The sequence below is a fragment of the Ceratotherium simum genome, chromosome 39 (assembly GCF_057802395.1).
Source record: "Ceratotherium simum simum isolate JZ-2026a chromosome 39, ASM5780239v1, whole genome shotgun sequence".
In the NCBI taxonomy this organism is placed as follows: domain Eukaryota; kingdom Metazoa; phylum Chordata; class Mammalia; order Perissodactyla; family Rhinocerotidae; genus Ceratotherium; species Ceratotherium simum.
Window position 1 is genome coordinate 12,198,617 of NC_141938.1, and position 27,492 is coordinate 12,226,108.

Consider the following 27,492-nt stretch of genomic DNA (forward strand, 5'->3'; position numbering starts at 1 on the left):
ACACTAGCAGCATTTAGACCGGTCATTCCTAGTTGGAGGCCCGTCCTGGGCACTGTGGGGTGTTAAGCAGCTTCCTTGGCCCCTACCCTCTAGATGCCAGGAGCACTGCCCCTAGTTGTGACAACCAACAATGTCCCCAAATAGTGCTGAGCGTTCCCCGGGAACCAAATCACCAGAAATTGAGAACCATCACCTTATTTTTTAAAAGTAGGGCAGGTGGGGCCGGCCCCGTGGCTTAGCGGTTAAGTGCGCGCGCTCCGCTGCTGGCGGCCCGGGTTCGGATCCCGGGCGTGCACCGACGCACCACTTCTCCAGCCGTGCTGAGGCCACGTCCCACATACAGCAACTAGAAGGATTTGCAGCTATGACATACAACTATCTACTGGGGCTTTGGGGAAAAAAATAAATAAATAAAATTAAAAAAAAAAAAAGTAGGGCAGGTGGAAAGATACTGTTTTCTCTCCCACTGGAGGCAGCAGTATCTGTCACCTCCTGGCTAGCCCCACCCCCCCCGACAGTGTGGTGGTCTAGTCTGGGGACTTTGCATCAGAGGCAGGGAGCATCTGGGCAGTGGCAGGGGATCTCTGCTCTGGACCCCGTGCGCTGGCTCTCCGGGAAGACCAGAGTTGGGCAGCACCACCTTTCCCAGCCACGGGGACAGATGTCCTTCTGTGCCATCGCCAGCAGCTCATCTGACCAGGGGCTCCTCGAGAAGCCTGAGAGGTGGGCTCCGTGGCTGTCTCTGGGGACGTTTGTGGCTGTCACAACCGGGGGGGTAGGTGCTGCTGACGTTGAGTGGGTGGGGCCAGGGATGTTGCTCAGGGCCCTACAGTGCCCAGGACGGTCCCCCCGAGAATGACCCCACCCCGAACGTCAGAGGTGCTGAGGGCGAGAGACCCTGAAAGAGAGAAGCAGAGGTCTCGGGCGGGGGGACACCATCGGGTCGCGCCGTCCGTGTTCTCCTTTGGTGCTCACTGTCCGGTAGAGGCACTGATGCCCCAAGAGACGAAAAGTAGGTGTTGATGTTGCACAACTTGAAGCCAGAATAATGAGCCCCTTGGGGGCTGCTCCCTCCAGGGAGGAGGAAGCAAGAGAAGGGAGGGCCTTGAGACCCCCCTGTGCCGGGGGCGGGGCCCGGCCTGGGCCGTCAGGTTGAGTCTGTTCCTGCAGCTGAGGGGAACGGCCGCCTTGAAACTGGGGGGACGGTGTCTTCCGGATGCCCGCGGTCTCTGAGGGCTCGGTCTCGTCCCGCTTCTCCGTGGAGGGCAGGCAACTTCAGGCTGTGCATGGTTCCTCGAGCATAGAACGAGGTGCACAGTACCCCTGCTCAGGGGCCCGGGAGTGTTGCTGTAGGTAATACGTGTGACGGGGCTGGCACGGCAGTGGGTGTAGAAGAAGCCCTCAGGAAACGATGCGTTTACCATGTTTGTAATGAGCCCCTTAAAATACCGGGTTTGTACACCTTCTGTGATCTCAGGACAGAAGCATTGCTGAAAACGCCAACAAGACGTCGACTTGAGTGTGTTTTTTTTTTTTAAACAAAGTAGAAGAAGCTTCCTAATGCCTTTGAACTGTTTTTGTATCGTAATGCTAAAAGCAAAAAGCCGTGACTGGTTACAGCACCACCCGCCAATATACACGCGTGCACACGCACAAATGATCGAATTTGCACATCGGAGCTGTGTGTGCGGTGTAGGGGTGTGCAGACAGGCTGGGCAGCAGAGTCCAGAACGTGCTGTTCTCTGAGCGGGAAGTGTCCCTCTCTGTTTCCCAGTTAATAAACGAGAGCACTGAAGCAGCCGACGTGGAGAATGCCGGACACCCCAGTTCAGAAACACCAACCGCGACCAACTATTTCCTTCAGTATATCAGCTCCAGGTGTGTGTGTTGGGCCTGCTGCCCAGCCTCCCAGGGGCCCACGGTCCTCCATCGCCCCCGACTCGGCCCCAGAGAGGAGGCAGCGCTTGGACCAGGAGCCAGCCACGTCCTTCCTCGGGGGAGAGGAGGGAGGGCAGGGGGCAGGTGCCACTGGAACCCCGGCTGCCCCTCAGCCTCTTCCTTCTTTCCCATTCTGGGCACAGCTGTGGACGGGCCGGGGCGGGATGGTGGGCTTCAACAGACCCCTGAGGCAGGACCCGAGTTCTGGAGGGTTGTCCAGCCCGGCCCTCAGAATGGCCTCTGTCACCCGGACCTTGTGCCCAGAGCAAAACCCAGTGGGCCAGTGGCGCTCGGCTGACTCCTGTGACCCGCCAGGTGCTGCCCCCACACTCACAGCGCATTCTCTCTTCAGTTTAGAGAATTCGACCAATAGTGCCGACGCCGCCAGCAACAAATTCGTGTTTGGCCAGAACATGAGCGAGCGCGTGCTGGTGAGTGGACCCGCTGGGAACTGTTCCTCCCGGCGGCCAGAAGGCTTTTAGAGTTTCCTGCAAGTCAAAGGGACACGTGTGGTGGGGCTGCCATGTTATCTCCTGTAAAATTGGGATGCTTTCCGTGGCAAGTAAGACAGAGAAGAGCAGTTGGGACTCAGTGTGAAGCCAGGGGCAGGGCTCTCGACGCCGGCGGCCCTGGGAGGCTCTGCAGGAGCTGGAGTTCATGCATCCTGCCCTTCCTCACCCTAAGACTGGCTCCCCTCGATCCCAGGCCACGCTTCCTCCTGGCCAGGGCCAGCTGCAGTGACAGCCATCAGGCCAGAGTCCTTAGCCACGTGTGCTAGGACCCCCCTGAGCCACCTCTGGAGCCAACCATGAGGCTGCAGGACGGGGGGGACAGGTGTGGCCTGGGAGGAACCCCCACAGTGGCCCCATGGCCCCTGCACTCCTGACACACACCGTGGCCAAGGCACGTGGGTGCCCTCGGGCCGTCTCCAGTCCCAGAGAGCCTGGCCAGCCTGGGAGAGGGTTCTAGAATTGTTTAGCTGCTTCCTTCCTTTTGTTTCTTTCCTTTCCCAGTGGAACGCAGAGAGCCCGCTGTGCCCGTTGTGGCTGTGGCTCCGGAGCGGTTGGGGCCAGTGAATTATTTGCATCTTTGTCCCAGTTTCTGTTATATCCGGGAGCCTCCTGCTGCTCCTCTCGAGTGTCAGTACTGTCCTTCTCTGTCACATGAAACAGTCACAGAGCTTCCTCACAACCACGATGAGCAGTGTGGCCTGGGGTGACTGCCAGCTGGTGGCACGCACCTCCCGGCGAGGCCACGAGGCCCCATTTCGGGGCTCCAAGGGCAGTCCCCCTGTAACAGAGCTGCCTGTGTCGCGAGGGCACTTCTGTGTGAGGTTTTACCGCCGAACAGTGCTTGAGGGTCGTTGTGTGGAGACGGGGACCCACCCATGGGGAAGGGCCATGCGGTCGCGTCTGCCAGGACTGGGTGGGTCCCCAAGGCTATGGAGGAGAAGCCAGCGGCAGAAAGAAGCCCTCTGTCTACGGGGTGTGCCGAGAGCTGCCTTGCATCCGGGTGGAGGGGCTTTCTGTCTGGCAGCAATGGGCCCGCCAGGACCACCCAACACGCCCCCGTCCCCGTGTGCCTTCATTCCCTGCAGAGCCCACCCAAACTAAATGAGGTCACTTCAGATGCCACCAGGGAAAACTCAGCTGCCGAGTCCGGGTCCGAGTCCTCGTCCCAGGAGGCCACCCCTGAGAAAGGTACGCCGCAGTCCTGCTGCATCACGGGAGGGGTCCCAAGGGACGGAGACACTGTCCATCCACTCCCCTGCCCAGGAGGGATGTGGGGGCCAACCCCGCACAGCAGCGATCACCACGCATGAACCAGCCCCCTCGAGAGTCTAAATGCCGAGGGCGCTGGTTTCCAGTGGGCAGCAAGGGGATGTGTTCATCTTAAAACAGCGAGCCCTGTGACGCTGCGTGGTGACTCGGGGCTGGGGCTGTGGAGGTGGTGTCAGCCGCCTCCTTCACGCCCTGAGGCTGCAGAGGGACGTTTCTCTGAGTGCCCTCTCGGAAGTCTCTGTCCTTCTGTCCTCTACCCAATGGGAAAACGGGGGTCCGGAGCCACTCCCGGCTCCCAGGGGGTCTCCCTGCAGGTTCCGAAGCCGCATCCCCTGCTGTATGTCCATGGTCTGCACCAGGTCCCAGGCATGGCCTGCCAGGGGGAGCTGGCACCCTGGAGGCCAGAGCCAACCCTTTTGTCTCCTGGGAAGGCACACGCTCTCCCCTCACCAGATAAATAGTCAATGTTGTTCAGTTAATCACATTTCAGAGTCCCTGGCTGAGTCGGCGGCCGCCTACACCAAGGCGACGGCGCGCAAGTGTTTGTTGGAGAAGGTGGAAGTCATCACCGGGGAGGAGGCGGAGAGCAACGTGTTACAGGTGAGGCTCCCAGCCGGCAGGGGAGGTGAGGGCCACCAGGAGCCCCCAGCTCCTCTGTACAGCGGGGGCAGCCCCACAGGCTTGACCCGCACCCTCCAGGCGCTCAGACCGCGGCCAGGGCCCACCCTCTGGGGCCTTGTGGGTGGGATTTTGAGAGCTTAGCGAGTGCTGAGGGACTTCTTGTATTGCTCTGTTTTAGAGCAAAACGGTCTGTTCTGAGACGTTCCCGATAGTTCAGGGAGTTACAGACTGTTGTAACAAAGCCCTCCCTTCCCACCCAGAATTAACAGCTGTGATGATTTGTCACGCTCGCACCTTGTGTTGTTTTATTAGGGGATAAATCACAGATGCAGCACACACCTTGTCCCACTCTTCTGCTGTCCCCGTCTTCCTCTCCTCCTGGGGCAGCATGTCAAGTGTCGTGGGCCTCGGACATCTGCTCTTCAGGCTTTCACACGTGCGCGCACATGCGTGTGCATGTGTGTGTGTGTGTGTAAACCACGTGGATGGAGTCCTGGGGAGTTTTTAATGTGGGGTTTTTGGTGGTACTTCTTTTCTCCAGTCACGCTTGGTGTTTAAGCTGTCCATGTTAAGAGATACTGACTCACGGAGATCTGCAGACTGTGTCTGTACAGGGCCACGTATGGTCTCTGTTGCATATTCTTTTTTTCATGTACTTAACAGCTTTATTGAGATATAATGCACATACTACAAAATTCACACTTTTATAGCATACAGTTCAGTAGCTTTTAGTATATTCACAGAGTTGTGCAACCATCACCACTGTCTAATTTAGAACATTTTTGTCCCTCAAAAAGAAACTTTGTGCCCGTCAGCAGTGACTCGCCCTTTCTCCTCCCCAGCCCCTGGCGACCGCTAACTCATTTTCTGTCTCTCTGGATCTGCCTGTTCTGGACATTTCATATAAGTAGCGTCACACACCGTGTGTCCTTCTGTGTCTGGTTCTCTCACTGGAGCGTCGTGTGTTCAAGGTCCATCCACAGTGTAGCATGTGTCAGGGCTTCTCTCCTTTTCATGGCTGCCTCATATTCCAGCGTGTGGATGGACAGTTGTGTTCTTTCCGCTTTTGAGCTATTATGAATCGCGCCGCTGTGAGCATTCGTGTACAAGTTTTTGTGTGAACGTATGTTTCGTTTCTCTTGGGTAGACATCTAGGTAGGAGTGGAATTTTTGGGCCATATAACTCCATATTTACGTTTCGAGGAGCAGTTTTCCACAGCGGCTGCACCATTTTACATTCCCACCAGCAATGGGAGAAGCTTCTAGTTTCTCCACAGCCCCCCCGATGCCTGTGACGATCTGTCTTTTTGGATCTAGCCATCCTAGTGGGTGTGAAGTGGTATCTCATTGTGGTTTTGATTGCATTTCCTTAATGATTTTTTAATACTCCTGTAAAAATGTAAAACCCATTCTAGCTCGAGGCAGGACAGAAAACTGGCCGAGGGCCCGACGTGGCCCCCAGGCCGTAGTTTGCTGACCCGCCTAGTTCCCTCAGGATAGGTGGAGGCTCCTGGGGGTCTGTCAACAGTGACCGGGGTCCCCGCTCACCCAGAGGCCGCCTGTGTTCCAGATCCAGTGTAAGCTGTTCGTCTTTGACAAGACCTCGCAGTCGTGGGTGGAGAGGGGCCGGGGGCTGCTCAGACTCAACGACATGGCCTCCACCGACGACGGGACGTTACAGTCGCGACTAGGTGAGCCGCGGCGGGCCTGTGGAGAGGGCCTGGGGGTGCGGGATTCCAGGGCAGTGAGGGGCGAGGTCCGACTCAGCCCCTGTACCCAGGGAGCCGGAAGTGGGTCCACAGGGGAACCCGGCACCCACCCCCATGGCCTGGGGCCCCGCCCGCCCCCGAGGCTCCGTCTGCCAGCCCTTCCCTGACTCTCCTCTTCCTGAGTGTGAGAGTGGGTAAAAGTACTTGGAGTTCTTAAACTTACTTTCTGAGAGTAAAAGTGCCAGTTGTTTTACGGTAGAAAGGAAAAAGAAAAAATCAGACATCAACTGTAATCTCTATAAAGAGAAATCTCTTGCTGATAACATTTTGATGGCCCGTTCCTCTGTTGTGGTTCTTTTTTAAGGAAATGGGGCGATTTTGATTTCTGCTCTTTTCGCTTGAGCTTTTGTGAGCATGTTCGTCATTAAATTTTCCTTAAAAATACGGCTGTTTTGGGCAAAACTTGTACGTTAATATTTTTTGACAATGAATGCACATAACCGTTTCCCTGCTGATGGGCAATGAGGTTGTTCCTGATTGTTTTGACTAATGTAAGTGATGCTCCAGGACCGTCTATACGTGAGTCTCTACATGAGAAGTATGCTTGTTACAAAAATGGGTGTGTGTGTGTGTGTTTGTGTGTGTCTGTGTGTGTACACATGCATATATACGTATTTAAAGACAGTCAGCATGTACGTGTGGGCACATGTGAAGTGTGTGCTCATCTTTTTTTTTTTCTTTGAATCTTCCCAAATTAAAGTCGTCCTCTGGGCCTTACAGAAGCCTTGATTCCTGGCCCGGTCGTAGCTCATGTCTCATCATTTCGGCAGTGTTTTCACACACCTGGGCTCAGAATGGTCCCGAGATTGGCACAGAGATGCAAATGGCCCTCCCGTCCGGGCCCTGTTGTCTCTCCCCATGGACGTCCCCTCCATCTCTTTTTTATTTTTCCCTGTGGGAATGTCTGCGTCTCTGGACGGAGAGAGCGCAGTGCTTGGAGCCCCCACAGCTCACGGCCCCTTTCTCAGCCCCCTGCCCATGCCGGCCTGGTCGCAGCTGTGTCCTCACCCCTCGTTGAGACCCACCCCAGGCGCGCTTTCCGCTCGCCCCACACGGCCTTTGATCCTGTCACAGGCCGGGCTCAGAGGGCTCCGGGAGTGGACGTGGGGAGATCCGGTCGGTTGGGGCCCAGACCCCACAGGCCTCCCCGAGCTGGCCTGAGCTGCTCCCTGTCCCGTGTGCCGTCTGGGGCCCCGGGTTGGGGTGACAACGTCTAACCATCTCCAGGCCTGTTCCAGCGGGGACAGCTGGGCTGGCAGGAAGGCCAGGGGTCGCCAGGTCCACGGGGTAGGGGCAAGGGCGGGCTGGGTGGGCTCTGACACACGGGGCAGGCATAGTGCAAAACCCTCCACGGGCTCGACATGGCCTCTGACCCCACCAGCGGCCTCGGTCTTTGTGGGCTGGAGGAGCCGGGTGGTGCCGGGGCGGCCCCCAGCGTGTGAGGGGCTGTGGCTCGGCAGCTGGGTGGGCGGCTCGCAGGGACCTGGGGAGGTGAGTAGGAGTTTGCCCCGTGGGTTCGCGTTCCTCCCAGGGTGCGTCTGTTCCCACGGCCGGCCGGGGCGGGCGGGCGCGGGGCTGAGTGGCCGTGTTGGTTGCAGTGATGCGGACCCAGGGCAGCCTGCGGCTCATCCTCAACACCAAGCTGTGGGCCCAGATGCAGATGGACAAGGCCAGTGAGAAGGGCGTCCGCATCACGGCCACGGACGCCGAGGACCAGGGCGTCAAGGTCTTCCTGATCTCGGTCAGCGGCCTCTGGGGACGGGTCGGGGCAGGGAGCCCCTCAGCGCACCCGGTCGGGGCCCCGCCAGGCTGCACGGAGGGCTGGGCCAGGGGGAGGGGGAGGCCTCCCCTGGGCTGGTCCCCAAGACGAGCAGCCCGGGACGGACGGACAGGAGAGGCAGGAGTGCACCCCAGCCCCAAGTGCTGGCCGCTGCAGGCTGGGTGAGCCCCCGGGGAGGACAGGCCTCGGGGCCATGGAAGCTTCCAGAGTGGGTCGGGCTCCTCCCCAGTCCCGGCCTGGGGGTCATGGCGTCCCGTCACGGGGAGGGCAGCGGCCGCGCTGCCCAGGCGGCGATCTCTGCACGAGGCCTCGTAACCTGGCGCTTCCCTCTGCCCCTAGGCCAGCTCCAAGGACACCGGGCAGCTGTACGCGGCCCTGCACCACCGCATCCTGGCTTTGCGCAGCCGCGCGGAGCAGGAGCAGGAGGCCAAAACGCCTGCCCCGGAGCCCGGGGCCGCCCCGTCCAACGAGGACGACAGTGACGACGATGACGTCCTGGCTCCGTCGGGAGCCACCGGAAGCGGTGAGCCAGGTGGTCCCTGCCCTGGAGGGCACGAGGGAGTGGTTTCCCAGATCCCTTCCCACCTGCTGTCGGGGGGCCTGGCCCCGGGGGAGGGGGCTCCGTGCAGGGTGGGGACCTGACCGCAAGGCCGCTGCTCCCCACAGGCGCTGGTGACGAAGGGGACGGGCAGACGGCCGGGAGCACATAGCGCCGGGAGCCGGCCGCCCGCGAGCCTGCTGCTTTGTCCGTCTGTCCGCCCGCCCGCCCTTCCCGCCAGCAGCGTCGCGGCGCGGGGCCCGGGAACCACACTCCCCGCTGGGTTGGCCACAGTCTGGATCCGCGCGTCCCGTTCAGAAGCAGCCTCGGGAACTGCCTGAACGTGGTTTGGGACACGAGACCTCATCATATTGATGAGCAAACAAAAGAGAACATTTCTTCCCTCCCCTCCTTTGAATTGAGATGGCACATTAAGACTTGTCACGGCTTCACTGGGACTGGGACGCCTTGTTTCTTCACCCCACCCTCCTCGTGTCGCCGGCCTCTCCCCACTGCCACCCACCCCGGGGGTCCCCGCCTCCTGCCCGGGCTGCCGGGTCTGTCCACACGAGCGTCAACACTGGGCCTGCTGGACGTCCTGTTAACTACCCACCTTATCTTCGTTTCCCCCATTCTGATTTGGGGTGTATGTTTTCAGATCTTTTTATTCCCCCCAAGGCTTTGTTTTTGGTTTCTTAGATTAAGATGCTCCTGTGCGTCTAGCAGGCGCAGCTCCGTCACGAGCGCATCCTCCTCCTCCCTGTGGTCCTGGCCTCTGGGCTGGGGCCTCACAGGGGAGCTGGGGGTGCTCAGTGGGCTACTCAGCGGGCTACTCAGCGGGGCAGACCCCATTCGTCCCTCACCTGGGGTTCCTCCAGGCTGTGTCGGGGTGTCAGGGGGTTGGGCCCCAGGCCTGGAGAGAGCTGATCTAGGAAAGGGTCTCAGGAGCTGAGGGCCCCATCACGTGGGTCACCCACTGCATGGTGCCCAGGCGCAAACCTGCTTCCTGCTGTCGGTCGTTCCTTCCCAGCCCTGGATGTCACTGCCCCCAAGACCATCAGGGGCTTCTGAGAGGCAGAGGGGACCCTAGCAGGGCCTTCGAGGAGGCCATCCTTCATGCTCGCAGCACCCACAGGAGCAGGCGCCCTGCCCACCCCCACCATGGAGCTTGGCCACACGCCAGCTGGGCGCCGCCCGCCTGGGGAGGCCACACAGAAGGTCCCTGTGCCCAGGGCTGCGAGGGCTTTCAGAGGGAAGTGCCAGCCCCGCCCTCGGGGTGAGGAGAAGGCCTGGCCTCCGCAGCTGTGCCGCCCACCCCGGGCCTGGCCGGCCAGGTGCAGCCCAAGCCTGAGCCTCGGGAAGACACCAGAGGCCCTCCCGGCAGACCCGGTCACACTCCTCTGCTTTAAGCCTTAGCCAACTAGTGACAAGTGAAACCAGACAACGCCCATGTGTTTTGGAACATTTATGTAAGATTGTCATATGAAATGTATTTGGGAACTACATTAAAACTTTTAACTAAACCCCTGGCCTCCTGCGTGCCCCAGGGGCCTCAGGAAGCCTGCCGGCCTGCCAGGAGCAGCCTCCACCTCCCAGGGCGAGGTTCCTCCAGCAGCCTGGCCCCCACCCCACACTCCACGCTGGGCAGGTGACCAGACTATGCCTCGCTTCACACACAGCTCTTTGTTGCCCAACTCGGGCCGCCTGGCTTCCCGGGGGACACACGAGGGAGGGGCAGGGGGTGGGGCATCTGCAGCGGCTTTGGGAGGCCTGGGGTCAGCTCAGCGTGGGGGGCGGGCAGGGCCTTTCTCCCTGGGGTCCTGAGCCAGGGACCCATCCTTGGAACCTTTGTCTCACTAACACCTGGTGGCCAGCAGGGTCCTGACACCTGGTCCAGCCGGTTCTGCGGCCTCCGTCCTCCCACACTCCCCTCCAGCCCCACCCCGGGGGCTGCCCAGCTCGAATCCCAGGTGAGGGGCCCCTGGCTCAGGGGTGTCGGGTGGGGGTCCTACACTACGCTGGTGCCAGCTGAGCGAGTGGGCTGCTCACAGCCGCCAGGCGCTGGTCATCATGGCCACGAACTCCTCGTCGGTGTCCACGGAGGTGCTCACGCCGCTGTAGTAGTCGCGGAACTCGGCCAGCGTGACCTGGGGCGGACGGGCTGTAAGTGAGGACCGAGGCCGGGGCAGGGGGACGGGGGACGGGGGCCGGGGGCGCCCACCTGCCCGTCCTTCTCGGAGGCGTCGAAGTTGTCCAGGAAGTGGCGGAGCACGTCCTCCTCGGTCCACTCCCCGCTCCGCACCTTGGGGTGGGCGCGGCCGCTGTACGCCCCCCGGAGGTCGTCCACCGTCACCACGCCGTCCCCGCTGCGGTCCAGCTTGGCGAACGCGGCCGCGATGACCGCCTCCCGGGCCTGGGACATGGGGGGCTGGGGAGGGGAGGGGAAGTGGTGACTGGGGGTGCTCCAACCCCTCCGGGCGTCAAGTGCAGAGCTAGGGGGTCCCCAGCAGGTGCCTCTTAGCGCTCCTCTTAGTGACGAGTCCCCGGGCGTCCGGTGTCAGCGCTGAGACGGATAAGCCCACGGAGAGCTCGACCCCCTGACAGCGGCCTCACCCGCAGCGCCCGCAGGAACTCCTCCAGGTCCAGCGACCCGCTGCCGTCGCGGTCCCAGCGCCGGCACACGGCCTCCGCCTCGGCCTCGTCCAGCGCCAGCCCCAGCTCGGCCAGGCCCCGCTGGAGCTCCCCCGCATCCAGGGCTCGGCTCCCGTCCCGGTCCAGGCGGCGGAAAAACCTGGGGGGCGGGGGGCGCGGTTGGAGAGTGATCCTTGGGGCTGGGGGGCGGGGGGCGCGGTCGGAGAGTGATCCTTGGGGCTGGGGGGCGGGGGGCGCGGTCGGACAGCTCACCTGGCCAGGCCCTGGATGCCCGAGGCCCCTCGGGACAGACACTGCGCCCGGAGCTTCTCCACGGTGGCGTCCACAGCGTCCATGCCGGGTCGGGGCTCTCGGGGCTGCAGGATGGGACAGAGGTCAAGGGGGCTTCCGCTCAGCCGGCCAGGGTACAGGCCGCGTGCCCTCCGCTCACTCACCTGGCCTTCGTCAGTCCTGGAGCCCTTCACACGGCCGCTGTGCCCAGCGTTGGCGCGTCCTGCCTGGCAGCACTGTTGCTAGGGGACAGTGGCTCTGGAGACTGGGAGGGGCCCCGGCTGTAACCCTCACCGTGCCGGGGCCTTGCGCCCCTAGGCACAGCCCTGTGGGGCCAGCGGCAGGGCAGAGGGACAGGACAGATCCGTCACTGGCACCGCCGCCCACCTGCTGTCCTGCTCACTGTCGCCCAGGCCCAGCCCAGGGGTGGGGGGAGGGCGAGGAGGTCCCTTCCTGAGCGCAAGGAGGAAGGGCGGGCCACTGCCCTCCAGGGACCGCAGTGTCCCGGGTGGAGGGAGGCAAGGCCGTGGCCGGGGAGGCTCAAGGCCCAGTTCCTGTGTGACCTGGGGCAGGTCCCCTCCCCTCTCTGGGCTTTCCACAGGGCAGCAGCCAGAGCTGCAGGAGGTCCTCAGACCAGTCCTGGCTGAGCCAAGACAGCCGAGTCCTACAGACATTCCCACGTTCAGTTGGACAAAACGGTTCCTGGTAGTTCCTTAGGGGCCAGTCGCAGTCTTTTGTCGATACGGCTCCTTTGGTGGCTAGTTTTCGGTTCTCAAACATCAGTTGAGGGGCTCGCTCATGACAAGCTGGTGAGCCAGGGGGCTGCGAGACCCACCATAGAAGCGGCCCTGACCCCTGACATCATCCGAGAGGAACCAGGCCACCGTCACAGAAGGCCTTCGATTGAGACTTTGGACGGCTCTGCCAACAAGAGCACTCCATCCCCAGGCGGGATGGAAAATAACCTCGGATCTCCCAGGACGCTTGGGGACCCACACGTGCACAGGCCCGGAGACCATCAGAGGCTCTTCCCACCTTGGATTCACACACAGCACGATGGTGTTGCCCGAGCTGCTGCTGCAGCCAGAAAACCGATCCATGGATTACAGGCGACCCGGCGCCGTGATTCAAGCCACAGCTGACGTGACAGTTTTGTGAGAAACCGCAGTGACATTATTCTGCTGCAAAAATTTCTGACAGCTTGCTGCAGTCCAAAATTCTCCGCGTAGGCAGAGAAATACCCCATTGTGTTTTTTTATGAGTGTTACAAGCGTCAAAGTTTTTTTGTATAGAAAAATGTAAAATACAGCACGATTGTTGTGGCTCTGTGTTGGCATCTCCTTGCCTTTAAGAGAATGAGAATTTCAACAATAACGCCTCCAAAAATTGGTCGCAGCCAGGGCTTCCTGACCTCCTCGTGTCTCCTCGCCCGGCAGGACCCCCACCCCTGGGACCAGGAAGAGCGCAGGGGCCGCCTCTCCAGCCCCCACCCCAGGAAGAAAGGAGGGAGGACCAAGGCCGAGAAATCATCCGGTTTATTCTTGAGCTCAGACAGGCCGCAGCCTGCCTTCCCCTTGTCCAAACAGCCCCCCTTATTCATCCAGAGGAGAAAACGGGGCCATTGTTACCACACTGAGGGGTGACTGTCAGACACCAGGCGGGCAGGCGGCGCCATCCTGAGGGCTGGGGTGGACCCCGACCTTTCCGGGCCGACGGGCCCTGCCCCTCGGCGGTTCCTGGCATGACAATTCCCTGAGTGAGGAGGCCCGGACACGGCTGCCACGGTACCAGGCTGGGCACTTGGGCTGGGCGGAGAAGGGCACGGGGTCCCCTGGTTGGATAAAAAGCAGGCACCCTGAGTGTCTCGGGCCAAGAAGGGCAGCGTAGAAATAAGAGTGAAAAAATAGATTCTCTAGGGCGTATCAAAAGGAGCCAGCTACAAAAGCTGGACCAGTCGGGGGTGCGGGGGCCTCATCAGTCGCGCTGGGGACCCCCGGCCCCCTTCAGGGCCCACAGACCCATCCTCTTCCTACTGGGGTCCCAGGGTGTGCCAGGCACTGGTGACAGACAGAACAAATACATGCCCTCATGGAGCTCAGAGCCTGATGGTAAGACGTTCCGTCAAGAAAATTAAATGGGATAATGGCGAGAGGGCAGGGAGAGGAATTACTTCAGATAAGGTGGTCAGGGAAGGCCTCTCTGAGGAGGTGACATTTGAGCAAAGACCTGAGTGACAAGAACCAGTCGTGTGACGTGTGGGGAAAGACCATTCGAGGCAGCGGGAAGAGCCAGTGCAAAGGCCCTGAGGCAGGATGCTATCAGAAAAGATTAAGGGATGCCTGCGTTTTCCTGGGCAGCACAGCCTGGCTGCCAGCATCTCAGCATGTCTGACTCATGCACTCTTCCTTCTGCGTTAAAGGTTGAGGGAAGGACAGAGTTAGGAAAAAAATATCTAGGATTAAAAATTTGTCTTCATATAACTAGTGCAAAACGGCACGAAGCTTGAGGCTCCCAATTCTGGTGTGGGATGAAGAGTAAGAAAAGCTTTTGCCCCAGGATGGGGGATGCTCCTGGAGGAACAAGAATCAGGGCAGGGGGGAAACACAGAGAAAAATTCAAATGACATGGAACTTGATACCATCTGCCTCCACTAGAGAAAGAGATCTCAAACTCAGATGCTTCGGGGGCCAGACATCTGGCCCTGAGAGAGATGAGGGGGCCAATTGAAACGCACACTCTGGCTAAAGTGGCTACCCTGGGCTCAGATCCAGGCTGGCATGGCCAAGTCTGAAGCCAGAAATCCAGATTTTGGTGTAAGCGCTGCCAGTTTTTCAACAAGGGTGATTGACTCAAAGCTTAGGGTTTAAAAAAAAAAAAAAAATCTGGGCTAACATCTGCATGTGGCTTGCAGGCCACCCGTTTGAAACCTATGACTTCTTGGCAGGTTTTGATGCTTGGATCCTGGCTCTGCCACGGGGTCCCCTCTAGGATATTGGTGACCCCCGAGGACACCCACAGCAGTGGGAAAAGTCTCCATGGGGGGCCCTCTGTCTCCATCCTGGAATCCCTGCCCCAGGGCTCACACTGTTGTCCCAAACACTGCAGGCTGCAGGGGGTCCCCGTCCCCTTCCTCCCCAGTGCTGTTGGCAAGGGGTGGACTAGGCCCGCCAGGGGGTAGGTGGCCGGGGTCGCTGGCTGGCAGGGGCCCCAGCCGCTCGGCCTCAGCCAGGGCGGCCAGCAGCCCGGCCAGGGGTGGCCGCTGGCGACAGATGTCCTGCAGCAGCTTGGCCCGGGGTCGCAGCTGCCCGATGAGCTCATCCCTCTGGCGCACGGCAGCCTGCAGGCTGTGGATGGCGGCCTCGGAGGTGAGCAGCTGCTCCTGGAGAGCGGCAATCTCGCTGGCGGGAAGGCAAGACGGTGGGTTATGGGAACCAGGGGTTCCCCTCGCTGCTCCCCCCTCCCGAGGCTCCCCATCGCCATCAGGACAAAGGCCACGCTCCTCACCACTGCCTCCAGGCCCCCTTGTTATGGGCTGAATATTCGTGTGTCCCCAAGATTCATATGTTAAATCCCTACCCCCCAGTGTGATGGTTTTGGAGGTGAGTAAAGTTAGATGAGGTCGTGAGGGTGGGCCCTCGTGGAATTAGTGCCCTCGTAAGAAGAGGCACCAGAGAGCTCGCTCGCTCTCCCTGCCATGTAAGGACACAGCAGGAAGGCAGCCAGGAAGAGGGCCCTCACCAGGGACTGAATCCGTGGGCACCTTGATCTCGGACTTCCAGCCTCCAGAAGGGAGAAATTAGTGTCTGTGGGTTGAGCCCCCAGTCTGCAGTATCTGTACCGGCAGCCTGAGCAGACGAACACACCCCTCACTGTTCCCCCTCGCTCTCCCCGCAGTTCCCTTTGCCCCCACATCTTTTCCTACTTCTTGTTCAGCTTAGATGGCTCCTCCTCCAGGAAGCCTTCCCCCTGGCCCCCTCAGAGCCTGTGTTCCCCCTCCACCACAACCCCATCACCCCATGTTGTAACTGCCCAGTGATGTCTGCTTAAGGGCAGGGCTGCGAGGTCTTACCATGTGCTCTGGTACCCAGCACGGTGCCTGGCACGGTAGGTGTTCAGTAAAGATGAATGAATGAATCCGACCAGATCCAATTGTTCCCCACCTGGGCCCCAGCACCTCCCTCCTCCCTGGGCGCTCGTCTCATCCCTTGCAATCCTCAGCTGCTAGACGGACCGCTGATAGGGCACCATTCTCTGCTCCTCAAGAACGTGCCATGGCTCCCAATACCTACACCAGGCGACCGGTGGTCCCTGCACCACTCAGTACCAGCCAATTTTGCCTTGTGGGAAAACGGGCCCGGTTTTAAGTTAGAAATCCATACTTGTGTGACTTCTCTCAACTTTACATACTGATGACTAGTTAAGTGTTTTGGTGGTTATTTTTCAATCCCACCAGTAGTCCAGACTCCACGTGAATGCACACCGTTCCCCTTGCCGGTCCTCCCTTTCCAGTGTCCACTCCGCCTCCTCCCACCTCCTCCAGAAAGTCCACCTGGCCCGCCCCGGGCCTCACCGGTCCTTGGCGCGGCCCAGCTCGTCCAGGGCGGCGCGCAGCTGCTGGTCGTGGCGAGCCAGGCGCTCGGCCTGGGCGCGCACCGTGCGCTCCGCCACGTCCAGCCGCGCCTCCAGCTCGGCCGCGCGCCGGTGCACGGCCGCCAGGTGTGCGTTCGCCTCGCGGATCTGCAGGGGCGGCGGCGCCGACATGGCCCCGGCCCCGGTTCAGGCCCGGCCACGCCCCCAGGGCTAGGCCACGCCCTCCTCAAGCCCAAACACCCTCACTGGTTCCGGCGCCTCGAAACTCCGCCCCTGAACCCGGCCGAACTCCAAGATTGGCCAAGGTCTCGACAGGTCACGCCCCCATGTTGGCCGTGCCCTCCCGCGGCGAGCCCCGTTCACGCTCTGGCCACGGGATTGGCCACTCCTTCGAGATAGGCCCCGCCCTACCCAGAAGCCAACACCAGGATTGGTCCGGATCCCGCGGCTCAACAAGCCTGACCACGCCCCTAGAAACCGGCTGCGCTTCTCTCAGATCCACATGATTGGCCACGTCCCTGCCCCTTAGGGCTCCGATTGGTCAACTCCCTTTCAGGTTACGCCTCCGGTTCTGGCCTCGCCCCCAAGCCTAGCGCTTACTTCCTCCGGCGCAAGTCTTAGACAAGCAGCAAGTTGGGCACAGGCCAAGTCCCGTGAAGATCCTAGCACTAGGATTGGTCACTTTCTCGTTAAGCCCCGCCCCCGATCCTGGCCACACCCCCAAATAGTCGCACGCGGTTCAGGCTCCGTCTTGGGGAGGGGCCACAGGGCGTGACAACGCCCCCATACAGATCCTGGCCCTGGGAATGGCCACATCCCCGCCATGTCCCGCCCCACAATTCCGTCTTTCTCCTATCAAGTGGAGTCCCGCCCTGCGCCCTCGTCTGCGCATGGGGATAGGCCTAGTACCTGTTATAGTCCCGCCCCTAGATTAGGCCCCACCTCCAGGAGTCAAATCCTTCCTAACCTAGGTCCTCCTGAGCAGGAACTAGCGAGATCTGGCTTCACTGATCTCGGTCGACCTCAGTTTCCCCTTCCAGAAACCGGCCCGGGGTGCACGCTCTCTTCCTTTACTTCTGTCCGGACCTCAGCGCCTGCGCGCGACCTGTGTCTATGCCCGCGGCGCTCAATAAAGTTGCGCGCTTGTTGCCGGCCCATCTGCAAGGCAGGCTGCGCGCGCCGCCCAGGAAGTCTCGCGAGAGCGAGCGGCGGCTGCCCTTGGGCGCGGGGAGCCTGCCGGGTGTGCAGTGTGGGAGCGGTGGGTGGGCGACCATGGCGCGGACGCTCCTTCACCGGTACTGGGACATCCCCGACGGCACCGAGTGCCACCACAAGGCCTACGCCAGCACCAGTATCGGTGGTGCCGCTGGTGAGCGCCTGCCGGGCCCCGAGGGCTGAGGGCGCAGGAGGTCATGGGGTCACGGGGGGCTGTCCGCCGGGTCCTGGGGGGGCTGGGAGTCTCGCGGGGTGGCACATGGCTGTCGTCGGGGTGCCTGGGGCGGCCAGGGGACGCTGGGGAGCTCTTGTACCAGATAGGCTTTGTGGGGGTGTGGGACTAATTCAGAGAGGTCATAGGGTCACTGCGGGCTGTCCCAGGGGGTCCCATGGGGGCTGGGGATCTCGCGGGCTGGTACGTGGTCGCCGTCGGGGGGTCTAGGGCGGCCATGGGGAACTCTTGTGTGAGGTAGCCACTGTGGGGGGTCTGACAGGGTGGGAGGGCTCTGAGGTCATGGTACACGTGACAGGCTGGTCTCTGGGGTCATCAGAAGCGGCTGCGGGGTGCTGGAATTTGGGGGTTATTGCTGAAGCCATCTCCAGGCTCTTGGGAGGTCGTGGAGTGGTACAGAGCCTTTATCGGGGTCAAAGGTGCTGGGGAGTCATGAGACTTTCCAGCTGGGTAACTTTGAGATTATTTGGGGGGCATCATGGGTTATTATTGGGGTGTCTGGGGGGGGTACCGAAGTTCGAGAAAGTTCTGGAGTGAGATCAGGTCTTTATAGGGTGCAAGAGAGCTGGGTGTTCGGGGACGTCTGAAGCTTTTATTGGAGCCACCAGAGCCGGGTTGGGGTGCTGAGGAGATCACGGGTGAAGTGAGAGAGGAGCTTATGAGGGGATCCACAGCCCTGGCATTCCCCGGCAGGGGGGACCCCAGAGTCTCGCCCCTTCCGATCTCCTTTCATTCTCAGCCTCCCTGAGAAGTAGACATGACGGTTTTGGCCACGTCTCTGGCTGCAGCTTCTGAAACAGGGCCTGGCAGAAGCTGAGTCTCCAGTGGGAGGTATTTGCATCAGTGTAGACTTAATAATCGCTCATTTTCTGCAGAGTATTTATTTAGTAAGATTGATCGTTATCGTTTCTGTTTCTCAGAAGTGGAAACTGAAGGTGGGAGAGGAGTATTAACTGCCCCGGGGTCTTCCGGAGCCGGGCTGCAAATCCGGATCTGCTGATCTGCGCGTGGGGGTGGCTGGGGCAAGGCCTGTGCCCATGGGGCCTTATGGAGGGTCTTCAGGAGAAAGGGCTGGAGAGGGTGCCCCGGGGGATGGGTTACGTGGAGTCTGCTTGAATGTCGAGTTGTTGGGACAGTCCATGAGTGTGGTGGGGTCTCTATGGAGGCCCCTGAGAGCCCAGGAGGCCTGCGCACTGTGGGGTTGGGTCTCTGTTGTGGGGCGTGATTCTGGCAGATTGCCCTGGGGAGATGCTGACATTGGGAATGCCGGACAGAACATTGTGGAGGGTCATGGTTGTGTCTCGGGAAATTAAAGTAGGAGGGGGTGTGTGGGGCCTTCAGGATTCGGTGGATGGTTTAGATTTTGAAACTGAGAATGACACTAAGGAACGTTGGTGTTTGTGAGCGAGAGTGTGTGTGTGCGTGTGTGCTCACAACTGCGCACATCGGACGGGTGGACTGAAGTCTCGGGAGGCTGTGGGGAGACCGAGCATGTCCCGGGGTGGGGTGCCGCCGAGCGAGTGAGGACCCTCTGGGGGGCGCTTGCTGGAGGGTCTTTGAAGGTGTCACTGTGTGTCGCTCACTGTGACTGCCCGCCTTTCTCACCGGCCAGCTCCACTCAACGTACGGGACTCGGCTGAAACGTGCTCCTGGAGCCTCCCTTCCCTCCCCCTCCTCCATGCCCTGTCCCCTCAGCCCCCACCCGGGAGAACTTGATTCACATGTGCCTTCCCTGAGATGGTGAGCCCCCAGAGGGCAGGCAGCTGTTCTCCCAGAAGATCCGGCACTTTGTGGGCACACAGTAACTGTTTGTGAGGGAATGAATGAGTGAGTGAAGGAAGGAAAGTGCACACTAACTGGTTTTGAGTGAATGAGTGGCTGAATGAATGAATGGAGGCAAGCACATGTAACTGTGATGAATGAATGAATGAATCAGGTCCCACAGTAACTCGGCGAATGAATGACTGAATGAAGCTACGTGTAACTGATGAATAAGGGCAAAGTAACTTTGTGAATGAATGAGTGAACTAAGGTATGCAGTAACGGAATGAATGAATGAGGGCACCAAGTAACTGCCGTTTGTAAATGAATGAATGAATGAATAAAGGCATGGCACTGTGTCTGGAGGTCAGTGCCGGGAGGCTGAGGGAGCCACAGCAAGAGAGGGGGTGGGGAGGGGGCCATTTGAGGGGGCGATGGGCCGTGGGCAGGTCCGAGTCAGTAGAGATCCTCGTGTGCTGGGGGGTCTCAGCCTCCGAGTCGGGCGGCTCCTGAGGGGTGGGCTGTGACGGCTCACCGTAGGGGATGGTGGCTGGGGGAGACTTGGGGACGGGGCAGTCCTTGACCCTGGGTTAATCAGGGGGCCCCCGGGTCACCCACTGTCAGTTCAAGGACTTCTGAGGGGACGTAGGATGGTGGGGACTCTCGCTGTGTCCAGGGTGGTCCGTGAGCTGGGGCTCCCTCGGCTGGGACCGCTGGCATATGGAGATGGGGTCCATAACGTTACCCCCAGGGCTCATTCTGTGATCGGGTTTGGGGACCGTCACTGAAGCTTATCAGTGGCTCCTCTCTAGGGGGTCATAAGACCCTCATTCCTGATCCAGCCCCAGAGGTCATGACTCACCAGGTCCCAGGCAGGGCAGGGGGGCGTGTGAGAGAGAGTGACTGAGGATGGGGGCTTGCTGGGCCGGGGCAGGCAGCGCGGGCTTGTTGGGGGAGCCCCGGAACAGACTCCGGCCCCTCTCCCCACTTCCCAGCCTCCAGTCTCCCTGAGGTCGAGCGGGCACCGCAGGATTCGTCCTGGGATTGGGAGAAAGATCTGGAGAGTCCGCAGATCGAGCCTTACACATAGGAGCCTTCTTTATATGTGACTCTTTCCCCCTCATCCCTGGGCCTCAGTCTCCCCGTCTGTGCAGTGGGGTAGCAATCTTGGCCCTCCTCGGAGTTGCTCTGAAGATTAACCCCACTGAACGGTATGAAAAGTCCCCCATGGTGGCTCGCGTGAGATGAATCCGAGGCCAGGCTGAGGGGACACTGCTCAGCCTGGAAGGTCGCATGGGGGCCTCCACAGCCAGCTGGGTGGGTCTGCAGAAGCTGGAGGCCTGGGGTCGGGGTGGCGCCCACAGAGAGGGGTGACACGTGGCCTTGGGCCCGACCCACCTGGCTTCCAGGCTGCTCTGCCGGGTGACATCAGGCAAGTCACCCTGCCTGTCTGAGGCCCTCTCTCTCCCGTGAAGTGACAGATATAAGAAGACCAAGTCCACTGGGCGCTGGGGAGGGTGAGAGAGGCGGTGGCGGCCCCTGTCACTTGGCAGATGGCATTTCTGTTTTGTCTGGATTGGGCTGGCCCCAGGACGTCCCACCAGCAACTGGGCCACGCGCGGGTCTGTAGGTGAGGAAGAGCGTGTTGTCTGTCCTGAGCAGTCAGCTGGGGGATGGGGAGCCCCGTCTTGGGCTGTTCTGGTGACAAGGAGCAGGCAGGTGTGTCTTGGTCTGCCCATCCACTGCAGAGGGTCTGGTAGGCGAGGCTGCCCCAGAATAGAAGCTCGGGCCTCGCTGCCCACCTGCACTCAGCTCCTGGCCTGGCCCCCACTGGGGCCCCTCGTGCGTGAAAGCCAATGTCGGGGGGGCAGGGCAGCCGGGGTGATGGCAGAGATGCAAAGGCTGGCCAGAGAGACAAGGCCGAGTGGGCGCGGGCAGCCACTAAGCCAGCCAGGTGTGCTGGACGGGCCTGGGCCCAAGCGGGGGGTGGGACAGGCGGGGGGCCCAGGGTGGCGAGTAGGAGGCGTTGGCAGCCCCGGGAGCAGAGCCTCTGCCAAGGAAGACTAGGCCACGGACCCCCGGGCCCACGGGAGAATGGAGCCTTTGATGAACACAGGAGTGGGGCCCGGGTGCCGGGGCCTGGGGGGCCAGCTGTGGCGTGTGCCCCCTTCCTGGGCACAGGGGTGGTGCTGGCAGCCACGTTGGGGGACACCGTGGGGATGAAGGGAGAGAGGGCTTCTCGGACAGGGTGGGGCCCGAGCCTGACCCGTCCCCTCCATCCCGCAGGCCTGATCATCTCCGCCTACAGCGTCGTGCTCAAGCCCCCAGCCTCCTTCCTGGAGGGAGTGGCAAGGACAGGCCGGTACACATTTACCGCAGGTGGGCGAGCCTGGGGGCATCTTGGCTTCTCCTTCGGGGGCCCTGCCGTCCTGCCCTCCGGGCCCCTGACTCAGCGCCCGCCCCTCCCGTCTGCCCCCACAGCCGCCATCGGCGCCATATTTGGCCTCACCTCCTGCGTCAGTGCCCAGGTCCGTCAGAAGCCGGACGACCCCCTGAACTACTTCATCGGAGGCTGCGCCGGAGGCCTGACCCTCGGAGCACGCAGTGAGTGAGCCCTCCTCGCTCTCTGTTCCACCCGGGACCAGGGCCAGGCAGGGCCGGGTGTGCGGACGCCCACCCCAGCAGAGGAGGGGGCGGTCGCCGTGAACGCTCCCAGCGCTTCTGAACCTCAGCTGCCAGCCAGTTCAATAATAGTAATGGCTGCTGCTGCTTGAGCACCTACTGCGCGCCCACCTCGCCAAGCCCGCATGCCCTCCCGTGGCTCTCCATGGCACTCAGCACGGCCCACTCGGCCCTGCATGACCTGCCCTGTCCCGTCCCTGCCCTCCCCTCCTCCCTCTCTCCCTCTGCTCCATCCATACGGGTCTCCTGGCTGTTCCTCCAACATGCAAGGTGTGGTCCTGCCGCAGGGCCTTAGCACATGCTGTTCTCTCTGCCTGAACACCCTTCTCCCAGATGTCAGCTCAGCTTTCCCTCTCACTGCTGGACTCCATCATGTATAATCTAGGACCCCTGCCGCCCTCACTCTGTCCCCCTCTCCTCTGTCTGCTGCGCTGGTCAGAGAACCCGGGTCACTGCCCGTGCTCGCCCCTGGCCCGTGGGCAGGGAGAAGCCGGCGCTGGTCCTCGCATTGCTGTCCCTCTCCCCGCGCCCAGAGCCCTGGTTGTCCACGCACCCCGCCCTGCAGGGGAGCTCCTCTGACTGTCCCCGCCTTACAGATGCAGGGACTGGGGCGCAGAGAGCGCTGAGGTGGCCTGAGGTCGCCCGGGAGCCGGCAGAGGATGCCTCCCTGGTGGGAGGCGGGGCCGGGCCCCGGGCCAGCCTGGCACAGGGGAGCCGCCTGGAACCGGCAGCAGACGCTGCTCCTCCCGCCTCCCACAGCCTCAGGGCCGGCGGGAGGAGGGAAGGAGGCCACCCGCAGATAAAGCGCCCCGGCCCAGTGGGCTGGGAGTGCCTGGCGGAAGGTTCCAGCAGGGCGGAGAAGGAGGGCGCTGTGGAGGGAGGCCCGGCCATCCTAGCCTTCGCTCAGAGCCCCGGCTCCCAGGGTGGGCCGGGGCGAGTCCCCCGTGTGCCTGACATTGCCCCCCACTGTCGCAGCTCACAGCTACGGGATCGGAGTCGCCGCCTGCGCCTACATGGGCCTGACAGCCGCCCTGGTCAAGATGGGCCAGCTGGAGGGCTGGAAGCTGTACGCGGAGCCCAAGGTGTGAGCCCCGCCGCCCCGGGCCTCGGGCAGACCGAACCGCATCTAAAAATAAACGCCGCATACATTCACATGTGTGTGTCTCCCTCCCCTCCTGCCCTGCGCTCCAGGGTGAGGTCCCGTCCCGAGGGCTGGGTGACGGGGACACAGCGCGCCAGGGAGGGAGGCTCAGGGTGCGTCCAGGGAGGGACCGAGGAAGGGAGCAGGGCATGAGACGTCCGGGTTTGTTCCCGACGGGCCAGTGGCGCCAGCTGGGCCTGAATGAGGGAGAGGTGCTGGGGACGGGAGCTCACAGTGGCCGGCCTGCGGGTGGGAGCCGGGCCCCGCCGCCCACGGCCCTTCCTGCAGCCCCCGGCCCCTCCCCAGGCCTCCCCCCAAAGCCGCCAGCATATGGAAAACACGCTCAGGCCCACACACGGCCCGGCTCCAAATTCCTGGGCGTTGGAGCGGAGAGCCCCAGATGGCCTGGCCCCGGAGCCTCGTCCCCATCTGACAGGTGGGTGACGGGCCACCGGGAGCCTGCATTCAGAGGCCCGGCCAGGCCAGGGCCCTGGCGGTGACAAGAGGAGAGGAGGGCTGTCCGCATCCTGGCTTCCGCCACCTGTCAGGCCCGGTGATTTAGGTGGCCCTGGAATGCTGGCACGGCGGACCCCGGGGCTCCGCAGGGCTGGCTCGGTGCTTCCTGGCAGCCGGAGAGGAAGGCCCGGCCTGCTCCGACACGCCGCCATGGGCCATAAATTAGGGCTCTGCCGCCCCCGCCCTGGGGAGCAGGGTCATGCCCGGCGGGGATGGGCACTGGGGGTGGCCCGAGTGGGCCAAGCAGGTCGCGACCCTCATGCCCCCTCCTCGGCCATGTCCAACCCTTCCCCTGTCTCCCTTCAAGCCGCCCCTGGGGCCGGGACACGGTTGGAAGCCAGACTTGGAGCCTTGCCTTCCCCCTCCGTCCACCCAGGTAATAACTCAGCTGGGCGTTGAGCGGCTAAAATTAAACGTCGGTTGGGGCGGCCAGGCCCCCGCTGGGGTTTCACTGCCCCTGCACAGCCATTCAGGTCTCTTCCGGCCCCTGCCCCCTGGTCTCCCCAGAGTGGGCGCAGCTCGGTATCACGTCTGGGTCTGGGGGTCATGGGGGAGGCCAGAGAGGCCCCCGCCCGTGGGGCCCGGCCCAGCCCTGCGTTCGAGCCCCAGCACTTGGTTTTTCCTGGCCTCATCCTCACTTTTCCCGCCTGGCGAGTGGGGGTAGCAGGGCGCCTCCTCAGAGATGCCCTGGGAAGAGGGAAAATGACTCTGCCAGGAGAAGCGCCCCTCCCACGTCCTCTCCGGGACCTGGGTCCCTCTAGTCCTGCCCCAGCCTGGTCTGTCCGTCCCTGCGGCGGCCGGCAGGGGGCAGAGCCCACCACACTCAGCCCGACGGCCGCCCGCCCCCAGGTCCCCGGCCAGAGGAGCCTAGGTCCGTCCCTGCCTCCCTCTCCAGACCACGGTCCTCTCTCCGCTCCCTTCCTTCCCGTCCATCCTGCCCGCGGCAGCCCGGGGAGCAGGGGCGACAAAATCTAGAAGATAACACAGACCTGTTGCTGTGAGTGGGGCCTGTGGTCATCATCGGGGCCACTGGGCCTGTTCAAGACCCCACAGCTGTGACTTAGCCCCCGCACTGCGGCTGCCCCCAGACCCCGATCTACCCAGGCCGGCCCCTCCTGCACACCTTCCTCAGCCCCCTGGCTCTCTGTGAAGCCCAAGCCCTGTGCCAGATCACCCAGCCCACGGGAGAGACGAAGGGAAATTCACAGCCAGCCAGCCCCTTCCTACCTCCCAGCCTCGGTTTCCCCTCTAGCTGGCTCAGACCAGGGCTGTGCTCAACGCCCACCCAGCCCTCTCCCGGCCGGCCGCCAGTGTTGGAGTGGGCCTGCCAGGCCCCCCGCTGGCGGCCCAGGCCCGCCAGAACAGGATGAGGGGAGGGGGGAGCAGCTCCCCGCTGGGCTCCAGGGAGCTCCAAAACCCAGGCCCCCTTGCCCATAAACATTTACCAGGCTGTGAGGGGCTGACGTCATCCCCGCCCCACACGCAGGCACCCTGGGGGCAGCCCCTGTCCAGAGCGTTCAGTACCCCCACCCGCCCCACCTCCTGCCCCAGCAGCCCCCGCATGGGGCAGTGAAGGACCTTTCCCTGAACTTGACGAAGCCATTCCCAGCCCCACGCAGTCTGGACTGGAACAGAGGGAGGAACTCAGAGAGGGAGCAGGGGCCTCCCTGGGCGGCGGGAGGGCTTCCTGGAGGAGGCGAGGTGGAGAAGGGCACCCTGAGGAGGAAGAGGTCTTTCAGATGTGCACCAGGGGAAGGGCGTCCCGGGCAGAGGCCACAGCAGATCAAGGGCCTGGGGTGGGAGAGGGCTCAGCAGGCGCGTGATGAAGAGCCTCACATCCCGGGGGCAGCGGGCGCACGCTCCCCAGGGACCAGCCCTGCAGACACACGGCCCAGCGGGGACCAGGCTGCAGGGCTGCCGCAGCCTCCAGGCTCGGCCGGGGTCCCTGAGCTCTTTGTGAGCCCAGGAGGTGTGGGCGAGCCCCAGGAGAGAAGAGCCGTCGAGCCTCGTCCGCCTGCCAGGAGGGCCCGGGCGTAGGTGGTGGTGGCTCGTTTCTTCTTGTGTCGGCTCTGAGCGAGCTGTTCACCTTAGTCCTACTCACAGACGGGGAAACAGGCCCGGGAGGGCACTTCCCAGCCCTGGCTCACGGCGGGCCCTCAGCGCCAGGTCGTCTCTTGTCATCAGCTGTCATCGGGGAATAACATGTAATTGTCTCTGGAAGACTTCCCGGCGGTCACGTGGTTGGAACAGAAGCCACCAACGGGACAAGGGGATGCTCCCCGGCCAGGGGATCTCAAGAGCGAAATTCTACCCCACAGAGGCATTTAACGGTTGTGTTGGGTGTCGATCGCCCACCTGGGCCCGCACACTCACCTCGACCCTGGTCCCTGGCTCCTGCCCTCGCCCCCCATGGTCTGTCCTCCCCGCAGCCCCCACCAGAGGGCGCCTGTGAGCCCCTGAGTCAGGTCCCCCCTCCTCTGCCCACAGCCCTGCAGGGCTCCCACCTCCCTGTGGGGAGAAGCCCACGTCCTCCTGACGGCCCACCAGGCCCTGCACAACCTGACCCGTCCCCTCCCTGCCCTCCTCCCTCTCTCCCGCTCGCTCCTTATGCTGCAGCCACAAGGGCCTCTTTCCTGTTCCTCCAACACTGCCAGGCCCAGTCCTGCCTCAGGGCCTTTGCACATGCTGTGCCCTCTGCCTGGAACTCTCTTCGTCCAGCTGTCTCCACAGCTCCCCCCTCACCTCCTTCAGTTCTCAGCTCAGTGTCACCTCCACCACAACACCCCATTGACACAGCCTCCCACCTGGCCAGCAGTGCCCCACATGCCCTTTACCCTCTTAAATCCCATGTCACCGTGGCGTATATTGTTTAGCAGATCGTGCATCTCCCTGAAGGCGGGGACACAGCCTGGCTGTTACACCCTCAAGTCAGCACCCAGCCTGGGAGCACAGCCGGGACCCGGAAATATGCGGCCCAGCCCTGCTTCCCGGGGGCACGGCTCACCCCACCCCCGTGAGATGATGGCTGCAGTCAGGGGGTGTCCAGGGGGAGAGGAACCCTCGGTACCCAAGTCTCCACGTCAAGACTCAGAATTCACTTAAGCATTTTTGTATTTATTGAAGTAGAATTGACGCTCAATGTCCTGTTAGTCTCAGGTGTATATCATAGCAAGCGGATATTTATATACATTACAGGCGATCGCGGTAGATCTAGTTACCACGTCACCAGGCAGAGTTGTTGCAGTGTTATCGCCCGTGTTCTGTAGATTACATCTCGTGACTCACTTATCTTGTAACTGGAAATTTGTCCCTCGTAGTCCCATTCGCCTGGTTCATCGCCCACCCCCCATACCTAAGTACGTGCTGAGCATCCGGGTGGTCCAGCGTGGTCTCGAGCCTGGGGTCACAAAGCCAGCAAGACCCGCGAGGTCCCGCCTTCCTGGAGCTCAAAGTCTGGTCTGAAGGGAGAAATAGTAAAAGCACAGAGACAAAAATGAACAGCCATGTAACAGGACAAGAGTGTTGTACTCGGAACTGTGCTCGAGATAAAACCGCGGTGACATGAAAGACAGGGACGGGGCGGTGGGTTCTCCTTAGCTGGGGGCCTGAAGAGGCCAGCCTCAGGGCACTGTGGGGGAAGGGTGTTCCAGGCAGAGGGAACAGAGAGGGCGAAGGCCCGGAGGCTGGACTGAGCTGGGGGTGCCCCCCGTAAGAAGCCATGCGGCGGGGTGGGGCGGCCCATAGGGTGACTGGGGTGTGAGGAGGGGCCGAGTCGGGCATGTTCCCCCGGTGGACCTGGCAAGTCAGGGCAGAATTGGCTACCGTATCAGGAAACCCATCCTACTTCCACTGTAGCGGGCGCTTCTGGGGGAAACCATTTCCCTTGTCCTGGGGAAGACCCCCAAGAGCAGCGCCGGCCCTCCTGGGCACCCCCTAAAGGGCTGCTCCAGAAGGGGGCCTGGGCCATGAAGGCCTCGGGGTTCCTGTGTCACTGTGACAACAGGAT

At 61.9% G+C, this 27,492-nt stretch overlaps 4 protein-coding genes across 14 annotated transcripts in view; 2 read left to right on the forward strand and 2 right to left on the reverse strand.

The window, feature by feature from the left end:
* Nucleotides 1-9,152, forward strand: part of RANBP3 (RAN binding protein 3) — a 51,896-nt gene extending 42,744 nt beyond the window's left edge. For 8 of the 11 annotated variants that reach the window (XM_087425645.1, XM_087425648.1, XM_087425647.1 and 5 more), the window contains 8 exons: nucleotides 1,775-1,878; nucleotides 2,291-2,369; nucleotides 3,536-3,638; nucleotides 4,195-4,319; nucleotides 5,911-6,031; nucleotides 7,708-7,850; nucleotides 8,229-8,412; nucleotides 8,556-9,152. In XM_087425645.1, coding sequence (XP_087281771.1) covers nucleotides 1,775-1,878; nucleotides 2,291-2,369; nucleotides 3,536-3,638; nucleotides 4,195-4,319; nucleotides 5,911-6,031; nucleotides 7,708-7,850; nucleotides 8,229-8,412; nucleotides 8,556-8,599 — 903 coding nt within the window. In that variant the 3' untranslated portion in view covers nucleotides 8,600-9,152. The remainder of the gene's footprint in view (nucleotides 1-1,774; nucleotides 1,879-2,290; nucleotides 2,370-3,535; nucleotides 3,639-4,194; nucleotides 4,320-5,910; nucleotides 6,032-7,707; nucleotides 7,851-8,228; nucleotides 8,413-8,555) is intronic. The other 3 variants (XM_087425646.1, XM_014796033.2, XM_014796034.2) reach the window with 1 other exon arrangement.
* Nucleotides 9,153-9,996: 844 nt separating this feature from the next.
* CAPS (calcyphosine) lies at nucleotides 9,997-11,617 on the reverse strand. Its single transcript, XM_004441257.3, has 5 exons — nucleotides 11,514-11,617; nucleotides 11,332-11,435; nucleotides 11,041-11,218; nucleotides 10,649-10,855; nucleotides 9,997-10,574 (listed from the first exon to the last, which is right to left on the reverse strand). Exons 2-5 carry the CDS (start codon nucleotides 11,412-11,414, stop codon nucleotides 10,473-10,475), a joined length of 570 nt encoding a protein of 189 aa, XP_004441314.1. The 5' UTR covers nucleotides 11,415-11,435; nucleotides 11,514-11,617; the 3' UTR covers nucleotides 9,997-10,472.
* A 2,795-nt stretch (nucleotides 11,618-14,412) lies between these two features.
* On the reverse strand, nucleotides 14,413-16,186 carry VMAC (vimentin type intermediate filament associated coiled-coil protein). Its single transcript, XM_004441259.3, has 2 exons — nucleotides 15,920-16,186; nucleotides 14,413-14,747 (listed from the first exon to the last, which is right to left on the reverse strand). Exons 1-2 carry the CDS (start codon nucleotides 16,108-16,110, stop codon nucleotides 14,429-14,431), a joined length of 510 nt encoding a protein of 169 aa, XP_004441316.1. The 5' UTR covers nucleotides 16,111-16,186; the 3' UTR covers nucleotides 14,413-14,428.
* A 960-nt stretch (nucleotides 16,187-17,146) lies between these two features.
* On the forward strand, nucleotides 17,147-22,981 carry NDUFA11 (NADH:ubiquinone oxidoreductase subunit A11). Its single transcript, XM_004441260.3, has 4 exons — nucleotides 17,147-17,308; nucleotides 21,434-21,526; nucleotides 21,629-21,751; nucleotides 22,805-22,981. The coding sequence occupies exons 1-4, from the start codon at nucleotides 17,212-17,214 to the stop codon at nucleotides 22,915-22,917; spliced, it is 426 nt and encodes a 141-aa protein (XP_004441317.1). The 5' UTR covers nucleotides 17,147-17,211; the 3' UTR covers nucleotides 22,918-22,981.
* The last annotated feature ends 4,511 nt before the right edge of the window (nucleotides 22,982-27,492 follow it).

What these genes read in the sequence shown, in the direction of transcription:
- CAPS (XM_004441257.3), bottom strand. Translation starts at nt 11,414, where the DNA reads ATGGACGCTGTGGACGCCACCGTGGAGAAGCTCCGGGCGCAGTGTCTG. An exon ending in GGCATCCAGGGCCTGGCCAG is followed by an intron (nt 11,219 to 11,331) that starts GTGAGCTGTCCG and finishes CCCGCCCCCCAG; the next exon opens with GTTTTTCCGCCGCCTGGACC. An exon ending in AGTTCCTGCGGGCGCTGCGG is followed by an intron (nt 10,856 to 11,040) that starts GTGAGGCCGCTG and finishes TCCCCTCCCCAG; the next exon opens with CCCCCCATGTCCCAGGCCCG.
- VMAC (XM_004441259.3), bottom strand. Translation starts at nt 16,110, where the DNA reads ATGTCGGCGCCGCCGCCCCTGCAGATCCGCGAGGCGAACGCACACCTG. An exon ending in CTGGGCCGCGCCAAGGACCG is followed by an intron (nt 14,748 to 15,919) that starts GTGAGGCCCGGG and finishes CCTTCCCGCCAG; the next exon opens with CGAGATTGCCGCTCTCCAGG.
- NDUFA11 (XM_004441260.3), top strand. Translation starts at nt 17,212, where the DNA reads ATGGCGCGGACGCTCCTTCACCGGTACTGGGACATCCCCGACGGCACC. An exon ending in CAGTATCGGTGGTGCCGCTG is followed by an intron (nt 17,309 to 21,433) that starts GTGAGCGCCTGC and finishes TCCATCCCGCAG; the next exon opens with GCCTGATCATCTCCGCCTAC. An exon ending in CCTGACCCTCGGAGCACGCA is followed by an intron (nt 21,752 to 22,804) that starts GTGAGTGAGCCC and finishes CCACTGTCGCAG; the next exon opens with CTCACAGCTACGGGATCGGA.